Source organism: Ovis canadensis, chromosome 12 (genome assembly GCF_042477335.2).
Source record: "Ovis canadensis isolate MfBH-ARS-UI-01 breed Bighorn chromosome 12, ARS-UI_OviCan_v2, whole genome shotgun sequence".
NCBI lineage: Eukaryota > Metazoa > Chordata > Mammalia > Artiodactyla > Bovidae > Ovis > Ovis canadensis.
In genome coordinates, this window is record NC_091256.1 from 83,992,707 (window position 1) to 84,009,878 (window position 17,172).

General features: G+C 45.7%; 2 protein-coding genes across 4 annotated transcripts; both read right to left on the minus strand.

Annotated features, from left to right (window-relative positions):
* Nucleotides 1–711: 711 nt before the first annotated feature.
* On the minus strand, nucleotides 712–12,403 carry SERTAD4 (SERTA domain containing 4). 3 transcript variants are annotated; one of them, XM_069544238.1, is made up of 4 exons: nucleotides 11,963–12,403; nucleotides 6,657–6,848; nucleotides 5,354–5,469; nucleotides 712–3,236 (listed from the first exon to the last, which is right to left on the minus strand). In XM_069544238.1, the coding sequence occupies exons 2-4, from the start codon at nucleotides 6,829–6,831 to the stop codon at nucleotides 2,469–2,471; spliced, it is 1,059 nt and encodes a 352-aa protein (XP_069400339.1). In that variant the 5' UTR covers nucleotides 6,832–6,848; nucleotides 11,963–12,403; the 3' UTR covers nucleotides 712–2,468. The 3 variants fall into 3 exon arrangements, with proteins under 3 accessions (XP_069400339.1, XP_069400340.1, XP_069400338.1); XM_069544239.1 differs by lacking the exon at nucleotides 11,963–12,403 and adding an exon at nucleotides 7,372–7,510; XM_069544237.1 differs by lacking the exon at nucleotides 11,963–12,403 and having other exon boundaries at nucleotides 6,657–7,067.
* A 2,743-nt stretch (nucleotides 12,404–15,146) lies between these two features.
* On the minus strand, nucleotides 15,147–16,039 carry LOC138416177 (large ribosomal subunit protein uL30). The gene has a single exon (XM_069544974.1). The coding sequence runs from the start codon at nucleotides 16,022–16,024 to the stop codon at nucleotides 15,278–15,280; it is 747 nt and encodes a 248-aa protein (XP_069401075.1). The 5' UTR covers nucleotides 16,025–16,039; the 3' UTR covers nucleotides 15,147–15,277.
* Between the last annotated feature and the right edge of the window lie 1,133 nt (nucleotides 16,040–17,172).

The window sequence follows — 17,172 nt, forward strand, 5'->3', positions numbered from 1 at the left end:
GCGGGGTTTAAAAACAAAAGTCCTTTCTTTCATATTCAAATTTCCATGATGTAGTATGCTCGTAATAAGAATGCTGCTTTTGGCAAATTACTTTCCAACTAGCTTGCCCACTCCCTTTAAAAAGATATTTTTGGCCGCACCAGGTGGCATGCAGGGTCTTAGTTCCCCCGCCAGGGACTGAACCTCACCCCTGCAATGGAAGCACAGAGTCTTAACCATTGGACCACCAGGGAAGTTCCAAGCTCGCCTCTCTTACCAAGTGCAATATTAGCCTCTAAGAACAACAATAATACAGAATTAAATGGAATACCTCCACAGCTGTTTTAACCACTTATATATGACAACTGTCAATTGACAATCTGACAATTCAAAAAGAATGTTAGGATTCAATATTTATGACTTCATATTATGCTCTTTTTTTTTTCTTCAGAAACTTCACAAAAGCCAAAAAATCTTCAGATCCTTTAAGATAAAACCTTATCCATCACCAACCATGTCACACTATGCTCTTAAATCAACAGGAATCTAAACCTACAAACGAGGACCATTCTAGAACACCTGTTGGATGGGCCTCTCAAAAAGCACTCTCTAACTCTGAAAATGCCTGTGTGGCCACTGTCTGTGACAATTTCTAGTGACTTTGAGTTTTTCTTTTAAAGGAGAATGAGCAACGGAAAAGAGAAACAGCCAACAGTCATTAAAATACGAAAATCTGAATGAATTTTGATCATTTTAATAAATATATATCAAGAAAACCTCACTTTATTACAACACATTCATATACAAGCATCTATCATCTAAGTTTTCAACATCAAATGTTTATCAAATATTGAAAATAAAGGACAAAACATCACTAGACTATTCAGCCATAACACAAGAACGGGTTTTAAAAATTGGTCCTTGTGGACATTGTCCAAATGACGATCCTACTCATACACTGTATGAATGAGACCTATATTTAATATTAATAGCAATAATAAAAAAAGCTTTATCTTGGAGAAACGGGGAGGACTTAACTTATTTCCTCCATTTGGAATTTGGTTCCTGTGAAGTATTGTGTAAGGAGGCCCAAGTCAGTCAGTAACCTCGGAAACGGAAATAGAGTTTAGCAGGAGGAATTAGCTGGCATGGAAGGAAGGATGGTCAGAGGGGCCCCTCTGAACACTCTTGCCAACGTACACATGAAAAAAAACGACTGAGAAAAATGTTGGCCAAATACATAGGAGCTTTTGCCGACTGAGTCCCATTTCTCCAAAATAACTTTCCCCAAACGAAAATCTTTACATTCTTTAAGATAAAACCTTATTGATCACCACATCGTGTATTAACATTGTGCTTCGTAATCAACAGCAAAAGTCATATATAAAAAACCACATGCTTTTATAATCTAAACAAGTGAAATGATGCAAAACAGATTAAAGTATGATGCATGCTACTGGTTCATGAACTTCATTGGACAAGAAAACAAAACAACCCAAAACCCAGAAAACCCAAACCCCAGCAACAGACCGTTGCCATAGAAAAGCTTGAGCAGCTAGTGCTGGTCTCTAACAGCTCTCTCTATTGTTTCCTCCATCCCTTTCTAAAAATGCCAAATCCAAAAGCAATTGGGCATCAAAAAATAAAGGAAGAATAGAGATGTTGAATCAAAAGTTGAACGCAATAGTTCGACGTTAAAGATTTCCAAACAATATTGATCCACCCTGTTTGTATTTTTTTTCCTGTTTGTTAAATCCCTGCTGTACTCTGATTTATCCTTAATTTTCACATTGGCAAAAATTAAGATAAAGTAAGGCACCAAAAATCGCCCTGTATAACACCTTTCTAAAAGCCTCATCACCCATCACAGGCAAGCCAGGAACTTGCAGGGATCACCCTCTACTCATGTCCTTGATTGTTGCCCCTGGTCAGGTGTTTCATTTCCTCCTATCCTATTTTCCTCTGTCACACAAGACGGTTGAATCCAAATATTTAACAGCACCAGGAAGCCATTTCTTCTAGCTCCCTGTCCTCAGTCTTTTATTCAGAAAAAAATACTGTATCACAGAGAAGAAGCAGACATCCTTTGCTGGTTATATTGATTTGCTTACCAAATAACTACCTAATTAACTGGCAAACAGGTGGAAGGTTCATCGCTAGTGACAGGCTCCTTGCGGGTCGTGGAAATAGCACAAGGGCACACTGTCCCCCAGCCTAATCTGCTGATCTTCTCGGTAAGAAAACTAAGATATACGTTTAAGCATTAAGTCAACTGTCTTCTCGGTAACGTCACCACATTTATGAGTAGCTTGCCGATGCCTACAATACAGATGTTTTATGCAATCTGCTCTCCAGGCATTTAAACGACATGGCATGTTCATGGCATAATTGTATCAGTTGTACAAAACTATAAAATCCATTCAAAATAAAATTTATGAGAGCTAATTGATCATGCTGTGCATGCTTCAAAGTTTGCGTGAGAAGATGGCTCATATTTTATGTCCTTTGCTGCAGCACAGTTTGTTACTCGGTGAAGGCTCCTTTTTCCTTAAGGACTTTTTCCAAGACTCACTTACACTGCTTTTTTCATTATATCCAGTCTCAAAATAATCATAAAATTGGCCTTTGCCCTCAAAAGCAAGGTCGTTGCCCACAGATCCATGGCTCAGGGGGCCACCATCCCTGCTGGTATCATCATTTACTTTCTCATCATTTAATTTGGCCTTTTCCTGAACACCAAGTGACCGGACGTTAGTAACAAAGATTTCACTGGCAGGTATCTGGCCATCACCCTTGTAAACAGGTGTGCTGCCTATATCAAAATCCACCTGGTGGGAACAGCTCGGTAAAGGCAGAGGGGGAGAGGAAGAGGAAGACGAGGAGGGGGAGGAAGAGGAGGCAGTGGTGGAGGCACTTCCGACATTAGCATTGACCGAAAGGGGTAAATTTAGGTAGTGACCACCACATTCCTGGTACAAGCAGCAGGCATGAAACTTTTCACACTCCTCTTTGGCCATCCGAGGTCGTTTCCGGTAAGGACAGTCTTGAGCCATAAACCACTCCTGGGCAGAGGCGCCATTGAAAGAGCAGGCAGGAAAGCACCAGTTATTCTGCATGACAATTTCTCCATGGATCCTTTTCATCAGATTGTTTATAAGCACAGATCTTCGGAGGTACACTTCAGGATCATCGATAAACTTTAGCTTTTCTAAGGACATATAAAGGATGTGGGCTCGCTCCTCAAAGATTGAGATGGTCTAAAAATCAAAAAGGGAAGAGAAAGCTTAGGAAGTGGCCTTTATTAAAATATCATCCCAGCATATTTCTCTCTTGGCAGTTTCTGGGCCTGGGGATGCTGTGGTCTGGTTTCCCTCGGGTTCATTTAGCGATGCTCTCCTGGGGGCTGCTAATGTTTCCCCTTCCTAGCAGACTGACTGGTGATGTTGAGCACTGGGGAATCCAGCCACAACTCAGACCTCGGCAGGGACAGGTCAGGATGTCCGCTCTCTTATGGTGCAGTGAGGGGGATGGTGAAAAGCACAAAACTAACCTATGCTGTTAGAAGTGAGGGGGAGTTTCTTTGGAGAGCTGAGAAATGGTGACTAGAAAGGGACACTGGGGAGGCTCTAAGTTGCTGGTTACATTGTTGCTTAATCTGGAGGCCAGTTACATGGCTATTTCACACTTTGTGAAATTCATCAAGCTGGACTCTTAGGACACTTGGGCCTTAATGTGCACACCAAATTGCTTCAGTCCTGTCTGACTCTGCATCCCTATGGACTCTTTGCAACCCTCTGGACCATAGCCCGCCAGGCTCCTCTGTCCATGGGATTCTCCAGGCAAGAATACTGGAGTGGGTTGCCATGCCCTCCCAGGGGGTCTTCCTGACCCAGGGATCGAACTTGTGTCTCTTATGTCTCCTGCATGAGCAAGTGGGTTCTTTACCACTAGCGCCACCTGGGAAACTCTGGGCCTTTATATGTGTGTACACAAATATACATGCACACACACACACTCATCTATTCCATGTCAATAAATGCTTTTTAGAAGATGCCAAGTTGCAGGTCATCAGCATATTTCAAACCCTGGCAAGACATCAGGAGTATGAGCTCATGCTTCCTGTGCTGTTTTTCTGGGTTTCATTCGTACAATTATCTTTGCCTGATAGAGGGACAAAAATAAGGAAAGAGGTTCAAACCCTAAAGGGAACTGCTGGTTGCAGGGCCACAGTAGGCTTCTTCTAGAATTGGGCAGGAGAGATGCAGACCAGAAATCAGAGGACTCGCTCCCAGGTTGTGTGATGCCATTACCGTGTGATGGTTGGCACAAACTAGCAGCAGTTTGGAAAACTGCTACAGCCACAGCACAGAAACCAAAATGGACATAAAATGCTTCTGTCCTGGGGCCCAGCTCTTCCAGGTCATTTAAAAAAAAAAAAAAAAAAAAGCTAACCTCAGGAGCTGTGAATTAAACCAGCCCAAGCTGACCAAAGGCAGGAACTACACGGGAAGGCCCAGTGCCTGCCAATGCGTGCTGATGTCCTGTTATGAGCAGGGGCAGAGCAACACCGAAAGGCTGGCCGGGGGGCGATGGAGTGAGAAGAGAGGGAGATGAATTAGAAAGAAATTAAACATCCTCTCTGCATTTCAGACAACTACGGCCTGGGTTATTCTCTCCTCGACTAAGTTAGCACATAGTTTTTGAAAGAAGGTAACCATAGGAAAAGGCATTGGTATTTCAAAAGCTTAGACAGCCACTTGTAGACTTCTATGTGCTTTCCCAATCCTGTCATTTCCTTCTTATTCATGCAAAAAAAGTTAGCTTTGGTTTTTCTCTTGGGAATGAATTATATATTTTCACAAAGAAAACATATAATGAATGTACCGTGAAGGACACTGCTACTTTCATGCACACATTCAAAGGATAAAGAGTCCACCTCAGAGGAGTCAGGAAAACTCCTGGGTGACTACCCCCGTGTGGGCAGAGGTGGCACTGGCCGTGGGAGCCTCAGCTCAGAGACGGGGAGCAGGTCTGGAAAGAACAAGTGCATTTCTGCACATGTGAAAGTGCCAGTTACCATGAACCCTTAATGCAACTCGAGAAAAATGAAATCATTAGTAAAAAAATAAGGCATTCCTTCGATTATATAATTCTGTTATTTCTGGACAGAGGAGTTCTTGCTGGCTCTTTCTTCAAATACTTGTGAAAAATAACACAGGACCCCAAAAAGTGACAACGATTAATATGGCTCTGCTGAGAAGTGGCTCATTTTCATTGCTTGGGTGGAACAATTTAATTTCTGGAAATGGATCAAGCAACTGTTACTAAGTATCTTAAACTCTTAATAAAAATAATGACTATTAAAAAAACATACTTTATGGCTACAGCTGCTGAGTGGTGGGTGAAAATCCTCTTCTTCCACATACTTCCTCTTAAAGTATGTGATCTTGGATGTTGTTATAGGATTTGAAATTCCCCTGTAATGTGATCCTGTGGTAATAAATCAGATATGACAAATGACATGCGGTTTGCCAGAGGTTCTCCAAACAAAATGCTTTTCTTTCCTTGCCTTCTAGAAGATAACTTGGCTACGTATTTGTCTGTACATGTGGTGATTAAAAATAAACATTAGTCTTAATAGTTGCTATCATGAGGAATCCTGTGACCCAGGCCAGGCAAGGATTTCTAGACAATTATAGAGGAAAATGACATATTTTAGCATTTATAAAATATTCAGAATCATAATTCTATGCACAGGGAAACAGTAAAATTCAAAAAGGAAAGTAGTGTAATAACTGAAATAATATTGTATTTATTCAGATTATTTACTTAAATTCATGATAACACCATTTTTCAAACATATGTATCTTTAACTGTAAGCACTAATAACTGAACAACTTTTAAATATTGCTGGCTCTCAGTAAGTAAACAAACGATTATCTGTACACTGGAGTTATAATATTCCTTCTTTCGAAATATGAAATTCAAATTTTTTTCATTTAAAATTAAACTTCAGGGTAACAAAAGTCCTCTTTACTCTCAAAAATCCAACATATTAACCATGAATGGAAATAGGGTCTAATTTTCAAAGACCAAGCTTTTACTCCTTTTTAGCCAATCGGGGATCACCAAGTATTTGTTTTCATTTTAGGTTTTGGATTTTTTTCCAGTCTAGTAGCACACAAAAATCCAAAGGAGCTCACCTTAGAGCATAGGACTAATGAATCAGGGAGAACATATTTTTTTCTGGGCTTACAAATTTTTTTACCTATAATACCAAAGGCAATTGTGTGCTTAATAAAAAGAAGAGCCACATAGCTGCTGGCCCAAAGGGCACATTCCTTTATGTCTCATGGGATAAAGATTTCATTGTCAAGCCCACCGAGGGCTTGTATAGCACTGAGAGAGCCACACAGTTCCAGAAGGTAGAAAATTGAAAGTCAGACTGAAGAGTTTCAAGATCTGCTTTGGGTCTCTTAAAAATACAAATGCCTGACTTTTACCTGAAGCAGCATCTCACGGAAACTCAGGTCTGCATGCAATTAACATCACTCCTGGCCCTTTCCTTGGGGCCTTGGAGTCCCTGGAGCACCCTCCTGAGCTGAGGGCACCCTAGACACCACCTTCATCTACCAGTCTGGCCACAGAGGGCAGCAGGGAAAGGTCAAAGGCAGTACCTGCCAGGGGGGGACCGGCTCCCCGGTCTCCCTGCAGGGGAGCCTGGGCTGGCCCCGGGGGGCTCAGGCCTCCGTAGCTGTCAGCCTCCCATAGTGTCTGGTACCCCGCAATTTCAGCAGCTCCTTCCGAGACAATGGGCTCGCAGAATCTATTCATGGACAGAACCAGAGTCATCTCTGACAGCCTCAGATCTGAAAAAAGAAAAAGAAAAAAAAAAAGAAAGAAAAGAGCCCTAATCAAGAGCAAGCCAGAGCACGGCCTTGGCATCTTCCTTCCTTTGCTTTGGGAAACTTTTACATCTTGCTCCTCCTCTTTGCCCTGAAACATTATTTTTTTCAAAGAAAAATCTCGGTAAACTCTCTTGCAGCTATTAGCTCAGCCTCTGTGTTCAGCAATCTGCATTTCATGGGCGGATCTTTAAAACCCCATTTCTTATTGTTCTCAGATTCCCCTCAGCCCTCTTCCAGACAGCTGCCTTGCCTTCTAAACACATTTTCCTCCTGACCTTCCCGCAGAAAATGTACCCCTAAGAGGCAAGGCCAAAACCCTTGCCGCTTCCTTTCTATTAATAAGGCAAAATCAATTTTCTAGTCAAGTCCCCCGAGAGTCTCCTTTGATGAAATCCACTAATCAATCAAAAGAAAAGGCTGGGGGAGGCAGGAATCTTCAGCGGAATTCCATCTGATGCTCTCAGGTTTGGTCTGTTCCACTTGCCCGTGGCCCCCTCTTCCTCGGTTTCCGAAGAGCCAGTTCCTCTACAACATGTTGGGGCTCCCTCCACTTTCTTCTCCCAAAGCGAAGCAGACAGAGACACACTTGGTAGTTGTTTCCACCAGCCCTGATCGGCCTGAACTGGATCTGCCTCCAGTCAAAACACTGAGAGATGAAGACAGAAAATTGGCTCCAGTTTCCAGCCGTGAGTTGCAGTCCCACAGGAGCCAAGCACAACATCAACGGAGCAGGCGGAATATTAAACAGGAGCCAGGGCTTCAGGGCCAGAGGCAGCCGACAACTCCACACCGCAAAGCTCAGACACAAGGCAGAAACTTTCCAAGAGGCAGCACACCACTGCCCTCCTGCGCAGTTCACACCCTTCCCCAGGGTGTGCGGGGAGACTGGGAGACCTCTCTGCCCTTAAGATGTGCCCTGGGCTACTTTGCACCTGGGGTGGTAGGGCCGTTCTCCTGGGGGCTCAGTGTCTTTACTTGGTCCTAAGTAGGGCTTAAGGTGGGGTCCAGAGTGAGTGCAAGGGGGAAGAAGCCAAAAGGTCTCGTGGCCATAGATCAGTGGTGACAGCCAGCAGCCTCAGTGCCTTATTAGCTGCCCGACTCCTTTGAGACCCAAACCTCCACTATCACTGTGCCATTTAAAGAATGGTCAAAAAGAGTGATGTGACCAGGGCAGTCCTCTGCTTTCTTGAAGACTGATTTGTCTTTGAAAAAGACGCTAAGGGTCTAGTTCTTGCTTTCTTCTCCAAATTATACAGCTTGTAATGTTTTGGGGGTAAGGGTAATCTACTGTTGTCTTGTAGGAGACTATTATCACCTACATGTTAAAACAAGGGTCCACTTCCAGGTGAAGGAGGAAAGGCAGCAGGCGAAAGGGAAATGGCTTGAGTGGAAATGGCCTTCTGGCCGTGCGAGCAGCTCTTCGCAGCAGTGACTCCATCCACCACCCAGGTTTCTCCCTGAGACCTGAAATTCTTCCCCAACCTCACCGGAGGAGGAAGCCTGGCCTTCTGACATACAGGGGAGATGTCCAGGTCAGCGGCTACGACGAGGACCCAGCTGATTTAGGCCACTAACACACCTTTGTTGTTCAGTTGCCCAGTTGTGTCCAACTTTTTGCGACCCATGGACTGCAGCAAGCCAGGCCTCCCTGTCTGAACCACCCACCCCCTTTCTTTTAAAAGTGGCAGCAAGGACTTGCTGGAAAACCTTATTTCAAGAGAAAAAAAGTTCTATAAAAAGAAATGGTCGGACACACCATTTATTCTGTTCTTTGAATCATCAATCAAGAAATTTAGATCACACTGATTTCACAAACTGAGCCATTCTATCACCCAAAAGAACAGATGCTCAAACTCAGCATCCAAACAAGGTATCAAGCCTCATGATAATCTGTTCCCTGGAAGACTCTCATGAAATGGTCCAATTTCTTACCCTACTGGAAGAGACAGTTGTTATCAGGAGGTGCCACTGCCAGGAGCACAAGAATTACAGAGCTTTTTCTCAGAGTCCATAGCCCTGTCTCATTGACTGCAACAGTTATTTTCTCACTTGAAATTTACACTTATTTTTGTGTTGGATTCTGGGAATAAGATCCACATTTTTTGCCTATGTGGAAATTTTATTACATATAAACTAAAGCAGGTTGACAAATCCATACCCCTAAGACAAGAGAAACATTTGCAGGCCCCTAGCAGCAATTACCTTTGTTTAATAGGACATTATATGGGCCCTGTGCTGTTTTATGTTAGTAAGAGTTTGTTTATATTTTAATGACTTATCCTTGTATAGTTTTTTTGGTTAAGGATTTCAGTGTTTCTATTTGTTAGTATTGTTTCCGGCACGTGAAATTCTACTCTTATGCATTTGAGCTTGAATCATGGCATAATAGTTTTTATCTTCGCTGTTTCTTTCTTTTATACTATCTAGTTTCAGTAAGTTTTTTTTTTTTTTTTGAATGGGAAACTTTTACACACAAAATCCTCAACTGGAGGGGCTGAGTTCCACAAGTACTTTATATAAGTCTGAATAAAATATAAATAAGTTGGAATTATTTGGAGCGGGGAGGAAATTTTGCAATCGAGTCTTCCTAGTCCATTTAGAACTTACACTGGAATGTTAGTAAATTAAGGAGGCAAGTTCAATGTTCATGAAGAACTGGAGGATGGGGCAGTAAGCCATGATATCACATGATCGTTTTATTTGTATTTTGTGTACACATCCAAACTCATTTTTTTTCTCAGTACAATGAGATTTACATTGTAATTCTGCCACTGAGTTCAGAAGTTGAAATTCACAAATGTATCAGCTGTGAATACTACATAAAGTCACAGAGATGCACATTTATGGTAGATTTTGTTTTTTTAACATCAGAAGTGAGTGGATGCAAAAGAAAGGTGTTAAAGTGTGTTTTGTCTCTAAGAGGGTTAAAAAAATAAAAACTAGAAAGCCCTTAATCTTTTCTCCTCAGGCTCCTGCATGTCTGTTTTGTCAGCCAAGGTAGCAGAATGACACCTCAAGCATTCCCCAAAGGCCCAGGGCTAAGGTGTCAAGTTTTGCCAGCAAATGTTCACAGTAAAGTTACCAGCTGGTTTTACACACTATGGTTCTTCCAGATGAGCTGGGCTGCTTCCCTCCTAGGAGCCATTATGATGCTAATAGGGGTGGCTGGCACAGAGGACAGGGTAGCTGCAGATTCAGTGGTGCCTGCCACCCAACAGGGGATCTCAGTCATTCTTTGCCCACCCCATCCCTCTCATCCATCACTGGAAAACATTTTATGAAGAGCATTAGAGCAGTTCAGAGGTCTAACTACAATACTGAAAAGCACGGAAATAAAAGAGCTGGTATTTTCAATATGTCTTTGAGATTGTCAGTCTTAGATATCCTGCCCAGGTGGAATCAAGCCCTTGATCTGACACTGTCCCTAACAAGCTATCAACAAGCTCGGGTTGGTGGTGGCAGGGTCTGGGTGAGTGGCATAAAAACTTTCAACCCTTCCGAACAGGCAGATGTCGCTTTTCTAGCAGTCTCTGCAGTACACCTGTCTGCCCTGGGAGATACATTTCTCAGCTGCTGCTTTGAAAGGCCAAGAGATTTAGGTCGGATCCTGGGGCTGGGAATGGGAGTGCCAAACCAGAGGGGGATGAGGGTGGGGGACCCGGGGATCCAAGCCCAGCCCGGGGTGCCAGGTCTCCCCATCCCACGCCCAAGACTGGGGTCTGAGGTTTGGAGACCCACCCTCTGCAGGTGGGCAGCAGTCGATGTCCGAGTCCCCACAGTGACACACCCCCGGGGGTCGGGGGCCCCATCCCAAGCCCCTCTCGGGGGAAAGCCCGCAGAGCTCCGCCGGCAGTCCGCCGCGGGAGAAAGTAAACACCACCCCAAGTGTCTGGGAACAAAGGCAAGTTGTCTTTCCGCGGTGCTGGAGCCGTGCGCCTCTCCTGAAGAATAAGAGCTATGATTACTCTTTCTTTTTTTTTTTTTTTAAACCAAGTTTCCTTCTAAGGGAAATAAACACCAAAGGTAGGATTCCAAGGAAATGACTCACGGCGGTTGGCAGGGCTCTGGCGAGGCTGGCCCCGGCCCGCGCTCCAGCCCGCAGCAGATGCCTGCCCGGCCCTCCCTTCTCTCGCCGGCCAAACCCGCCCGGAGCCCCGGGGCTGCGGGAGCGCCCTCCGCCTCCGCGGGACCCGAGCGGCCGGGACTCGGCCCGCACCTCCCGCCCGGCCCGCACCACCCTCGGCTCGCGCGGCCGCCTCTCCCCGCTCCTCCTCCTGCCCCCCGCCGCCTCTGCGGTCCCGGCCGGGCACACTCCGGAAAGTTGCTAGGGCCGCGGAGGCGGGAGGGGAGGAAGGGAGGAGAGAGGCGGAGGCGTGGACCAGGCGGGCAGCAACCGGGCCCGCCAGGGAGGTGAGCTGAGGACAGAGGAGCCGCCGCCGCCGCCGCCCGCAGCGCGGCCCGGCTGCCGGGGAGGGTGCGGGGGCGGAGGTGGCGGGGGGGGGGGGACAGAAGGTGTCAGCTCTTGCAGCTCTTCCTTTTTCTTGCAAACGCGCGCTCTTGACATCCACCGTCCTTCCCTCCCCACCTGCCAACCGCCGCGGCGTTATCCAGACCTTGGGGATGGTGGTGGTGGGGCATGCCTCCTACTGACTCTGCACTCGGGGATAGGCGACTAAGCGGCTACTGAGGACCCCAGGGTGTCACCGGAGCCGCGGTCCCCACCGGCCCCTAGAGTCGGCTCGGTGCGCGTGCGGGCGGCGGCCGCTCCCGCCCGGGTACAGGCTCCGCGGCGCACGCCAGCCCCGCGGAGAAAAGCCCGCGCCGCCTCCGCGCGCAGAGGCTCTCCGGCTTCTCCCCTTCTTCCACCCCTCCACCCCCTCCACCGGCCGCCCGGGTCCCGCTCCGGCCGGTGCGCGCCCACTCGGCGATCGCCGGGCCGGCGGGGGTCGCGGGGGTCGCGGGGGAGCCGGTCCGCGACCGCAGACGCCCGAGGGGACCGGCCGTCGCCCTCCAACCCGGCCCGGCCTCTCCGCCCCCGGCCGCCGCCCGCCGCCCGCGCCCAGCCCGGCTCTTACCGCGGGGTCAGCCGGGAGGCGGCGGCGGCCGCGGCGCTCGAGCTGCTGCTGGCCCGCTCCGGGCTCGGCGCCAGCCCGGCCGCCGGTGCACCTCCGCGCGTGCGGGGCCCGGCCCGGTCCGGGGAGGTGCGGGTGCGGGTGCTGGTGCTGGTGGCGGCCGCGGGTGCGCGGCGGGCGAGGGTCCCGGCAGGTCCCGCCGCCGCGACTGGGGCGCCGCGCCGCCGTCTCTGCAGACGGTTATGGTAATGAGCGGCTCTGTCTAGCGAGGAGCGTGTGAAACCCGTCAATCCTGTTTGCCATTTCCCCGTGGATTTCCGAGGAGAGGTTCTGCACGATGCCCCCAGGGTGAGCGAGGCAACATGACAAGCGCGCCCGCTCGCCTCCCTCCTTCCCTCCCTCCCGCCGCCGCCGCCGCCGCCGCCGCCGCTCCTCAGGCAGCACACGGGGCGCCCTCCCCTCGCCCCCACCCCAGCCCGCCCCCTGCCTCCTTCCCTCCTTCCCTCCCTCCCCTCCCCTCCTCTTCCCTCCCCTCCCCTCCCAGTGCCCGGGGACACGCGGGCCCAGCTCCAGCCTGCAGCCCCGACCCCACGCGCTCCCGGGCTCCGGCCCCTTCGCCCTGGGGGGGCTCGGCTGCAGCCGAAGACTATATTCACCCTGCAACCTTCTGAGATGTCTTCTCTCTTTTTAAAAAATTTGGTTTACTTTTGTTGTTGTTGTGTATGCGTGTGATTAAAAAAAAAAAATTCTGCGCCTTTCCCACCCTTTGCAAAAGACTTTCTTCTCCTTTGCCACAGCAAACGGAGATGAGAAACAGCTGTGTTTGCAGGACCCGAGCAGTTTTTCTCCCCTCGCCGCTCGCCCCCGCCCCCGCCCGTTCCCCGCCGGAGCTGTGTGTGTGTAGTGTATCAAAAAAGCACCCTTGGTCCGACTGCAACTGGAATTGGCAACTCTTTCTGGGTGGGGGAGCCTCCAGGGAAAACCTCCAGGAAAAAAAAAAAAAGTAATAAAGGAGGTTGTTCTTGGTCAAGAGAATGTAATATAAGCTCCGGAATCACATTATTTTGCAAATAGTAATTTTCCTCTATATTGGGCTCCACTGGAGTTTGTTTTTTTTGAAACATTAATTCATAACTTCTGTCTAGGGACCCCTCCATAGTCGAGATGGGTCATTTCAGGTGCAATGAACGCAGAAACTTGGAAGGCAGAGACCTAATAAAATGGGGGGAAGGCACCTGCGCAAAAGTGTTACAAAGACTATAATGTTTGTTTACTGCTACTATGCCAGATGTGCTAAATATAACACTTCTTTAAAACAGTGATCCTCCGACTGTGAAAAACCAAACCTCTTGCTGCCTGGCTCCCTAGGAATCAAGAAGAGGCACAGACTGAAAATCAGGGAGGAAAGGAACAAGATCAAGGATGAGGATTAGCATCTGCAAATTGAACCCTATCTAATTTGCATGTTTATTTCTTAGAATTGTAATTAAATTTGTGTAATAAATGTTTTCCATTTCATTCCTATGCTTAAAATTTGGGTGACTGACGTGCAGTTAAGTGAATTTTTTTTCTTAAAGCAAATGTAGTTTATTCAATAAAGCAGCAAACAAATATTAAACATAATTAGAACTAATCTGCTTTGAAGGTATTTTTGTTGAACTTTGTACATTAAAGACTCTCAGAGGTTTTAAGGGTATTAGGAAGCTGAGAGAAGGCAATTATGCTGAAAACAGACTAACTCAACAGACTTCCAGGAGCACTATTTCATTTTTTCCCAAAAGATGTTTCAGAATTGCAAGCCTAAAACTGGGAATTGGGCATCCATCTTGGCTTTATCCTGAACCAGATTAAATTGCATTGGGTGATTCATGTATAGGCCATTATAATGATAATTTAGGAATTGTAAACATTCTATGGGTAAAAATGTAATTTTCATTTCAGAGGGGATAGAGGGTAAGGAAAGACACAAGGACATTTAAAGCAGTACAAGTACTTGAAAATCTAAATAAGTGTCTAACTCAAAGAACTAAATGTGAGGGCTTGGAGGCATGGCTTATTATTGTTTTTATCTCGCTATATTAAAGTTTTATAGCATTTAAAGGACTATGGGGAAATCCCCACATACCCTTGGCTGTGTCAAAATGCGTAAAACCAAAAGGAGCAAATTAAGCATAAAATTGAGAAATAACACGAGACCTAAGAATCAGCATGGGTTGCACTGGCATCTTTGGAGCCTTGGCTCTGAGAAATGAGCCTTCTGGGAAACTGGCATTGCCCTTGGGTGGGGAGGACTCTTGGCTTTAATGTTATAAAAAATGACATCATAACAGAAGTATGATATCATTTTACTTCACAGTACCCTTGTGGTTCTGAGTATGAACTTGACCCTGTCTTGTTCAGATATGTTAGGTTAGCATGTTTTACTGAAAGCTTTCCCTGGTCTCCTTTTAATCTCAAGCTTAATGTTAGTCGAGATTTGGTGCTCAACTGTTGACAGCATGAACTAATGTCTACAAGTAGAGGAGGCAGTCAGATGTCCGTGGGACAAGAAACGTCATTTAAAAATTTAAAGTGAGTAAGTGGTGGCTATGGCACAAGGAAAAGACTCGCTATAAATCAATAATGAAATGTTTGGAATGAGTGAATGTAATTTATGAGTTGAAATATTCAACCTGAGAGCTATGATGTCATCACTCTTGGATGGGGGTGTGTGTGTGCGTATGAAGTTCCAAGACAGAAGTTTGATTATGAAACTTAAAATATCTTGAGCTGCAAATTCACTGAAGACAGTGATTGCTTTTTCTCAGTGAACAAAGAGAGTGCCAGACTTAAAACTGCTGAAATTCATTTCTCAAAAACTTGTCATTTGAAAGGGGAATTTCTCAAGTAAAATTTGACATATTCAGATTACCATGGACACAGTGCCCACTTGGGTTATAAGAAGTATGAATTACTGGCATTTTTTTTTTTTTTTTTTTTTTGAATTTCTGCAACATTTTTAATCTGTAAACTGAACTTTTCATCATGCACAAAGGCCTATGAAATAGGCTTTCTTAGATTAGACCCAGTTTGGCCAACTGAAAATGGAAAATCAGGATGTTTTTTGTATAGGAAAATCTTCAATAAACCCAAGGAATGTTTTTCACAAGACACAGGCTGAACCCTAAGTTTTGCATCCAAGAGGCCAGGCGGTTGATTTGACTTTATCTTGTCGCACCAAGATTTGCAAAGGAAAGGTAAAAGTCAACCAAGACAGTACATTTCAATTTGTTTCAATTGTTTATTAACCAGAACACAAAAATAATCCTGGTAGATACCTTAGTTCATCCTTCTAATAAGCCTGTTGATCTGGTCTTCCCTGTTGCCAGCATCTCCACCTTCTACAAAATGGGTGGTCTTTTTCTTCATTCCACCTCGTGGAGAAGACAATTTAAAGGGCCACAGGAAGTTGTTTGCTTCTTTGAAACGTTTTCCAACGGTATAGATCTCATGAATCAGATCCTCCATGCAGATGATTCCGTATTTCCCAAGAGATCGAGCAATCAATGCATTGTCTGTCAGGGCAATTCGCTTTTTGTTGATTTTGCCATAACCACGCTTGTAGATCAATTCATTTACAGACTTCAGATTTGGGTATCCCCATGCAATGTATGGCTCCACAATTCTCAGCATATTAATTGATGCCTTGTTGAGCTTCACAAAGGTGCCGTTGAAGATCTGCCGGAGGCGAAGGAGCTGCAGCACCTTTCGAACCTTTGGGCTCACACCGTTGATACCTCTGATCCTGATGACAAACGCCAATTTGGGTTCCGCGGGTACATAGAAGTTGCCGGCTTTTCGTGCCATCCTAGCCATTCGAATTTCAGTTCTGTACATCTGCCTGTATTCCTTGTGGTAATGCTTAGCTTTTTCATAGATAAGCTTCCTCCTTGCCTTTCGAAGCATCTTTTGGGCAAACTTCTTTCTCAGTCGCTTGATCTTAAGCTCTGCGAAATTCTTCCGCTTTTTCTTAAGGGTTTCTGGCACAGCAGGAACCTTCTTTTTCTTCTCTTCTGCACCCTCCATGGTTCCAGCCGGGAAAGAGCTACTGGCATTTTTTTAAGTGCAATCTTTTTTTTTAAACAACAAAAAGAGATATCTAATATTAAATCTCTCCAATTCTTCTTCTCTTATTCTCAAACCCTTTCTAGTTAGGCTTTCTTATCCCATTGCTCCATTGAAACTATCACTGTCAATGAGAGCAGTGGCCTCCACATCGCTAAATCCAAAGGGCTTTTCTTGGTTCTCATCTTTCTTGACCTGTAAACAGCATTTAAACAAGTTGATTACTCTGTCTTCCTTGAAGACTTTTATTCTGTTTCCAGGACAACATACACACCTGGTTTTCCTCCTACCTTACTGGTTCTTCCTTCTCCGTTTCCTTTACTGATTCTCTGTGACCTCTGAAAGCCCAGTCATTGAACCTTGTCTCTTCTTGAAACTACTCTTGTGTGGAAAACCCTCAGTCTCAAGGTTTCAAATACTATCTACATTTCTAACGACTCACAAATTTAGATCTCTAGTTGAGATCTTTCTCTTGATCTCCAGACTCCACTTAGATGTTTAAAGACATCAGAAGATTTACAGATCCAAAACAAAATCCCTAATTGTCTCGGTTACCCCAATTACACCTTCCTTAATAATCTCCACTCCAGTTAATAAACCATACTATACATAGGAGTCGTCCTTGACATTGTTTTCCTTCACACTCTATATCTGATATACCCCCAAATCCTTAAGGATCTAGCTTTAATGTTTTTCTAGAGGTTTCCCAGGTGGCGCAGTGGTAAAGACTCTGCCTGCTAATGCAGAAGACACAAGAGACATTGAGTTGGGATCTTCCTAGGTTGGGAAGATCCTCTGGAGTAGGAAATGGCAACCCACTCCAGTATTTTGCCTGGGAAATTTCACGCACAGAGGAGCCTGGCGGGCCACAGTCTATGGGTCGTAAAAGAGTCAGACGTGACTGAGCGACTGAGGACACACATACAGACTCTGATGACTTCTCATTATCTCTGCTGCCAACATCCTGGGTCAAGCCACCATCATCACTCTTGCCTGGGATATTCCAATAGCTTCCTACCTGGTCTCCCTGCTTTGGTCTTTTGTCATTTCTATATTCAATCCCAGCCCAATAGCCGATGATGTCAATTTTTGCTCAGATTCTTCCTAAA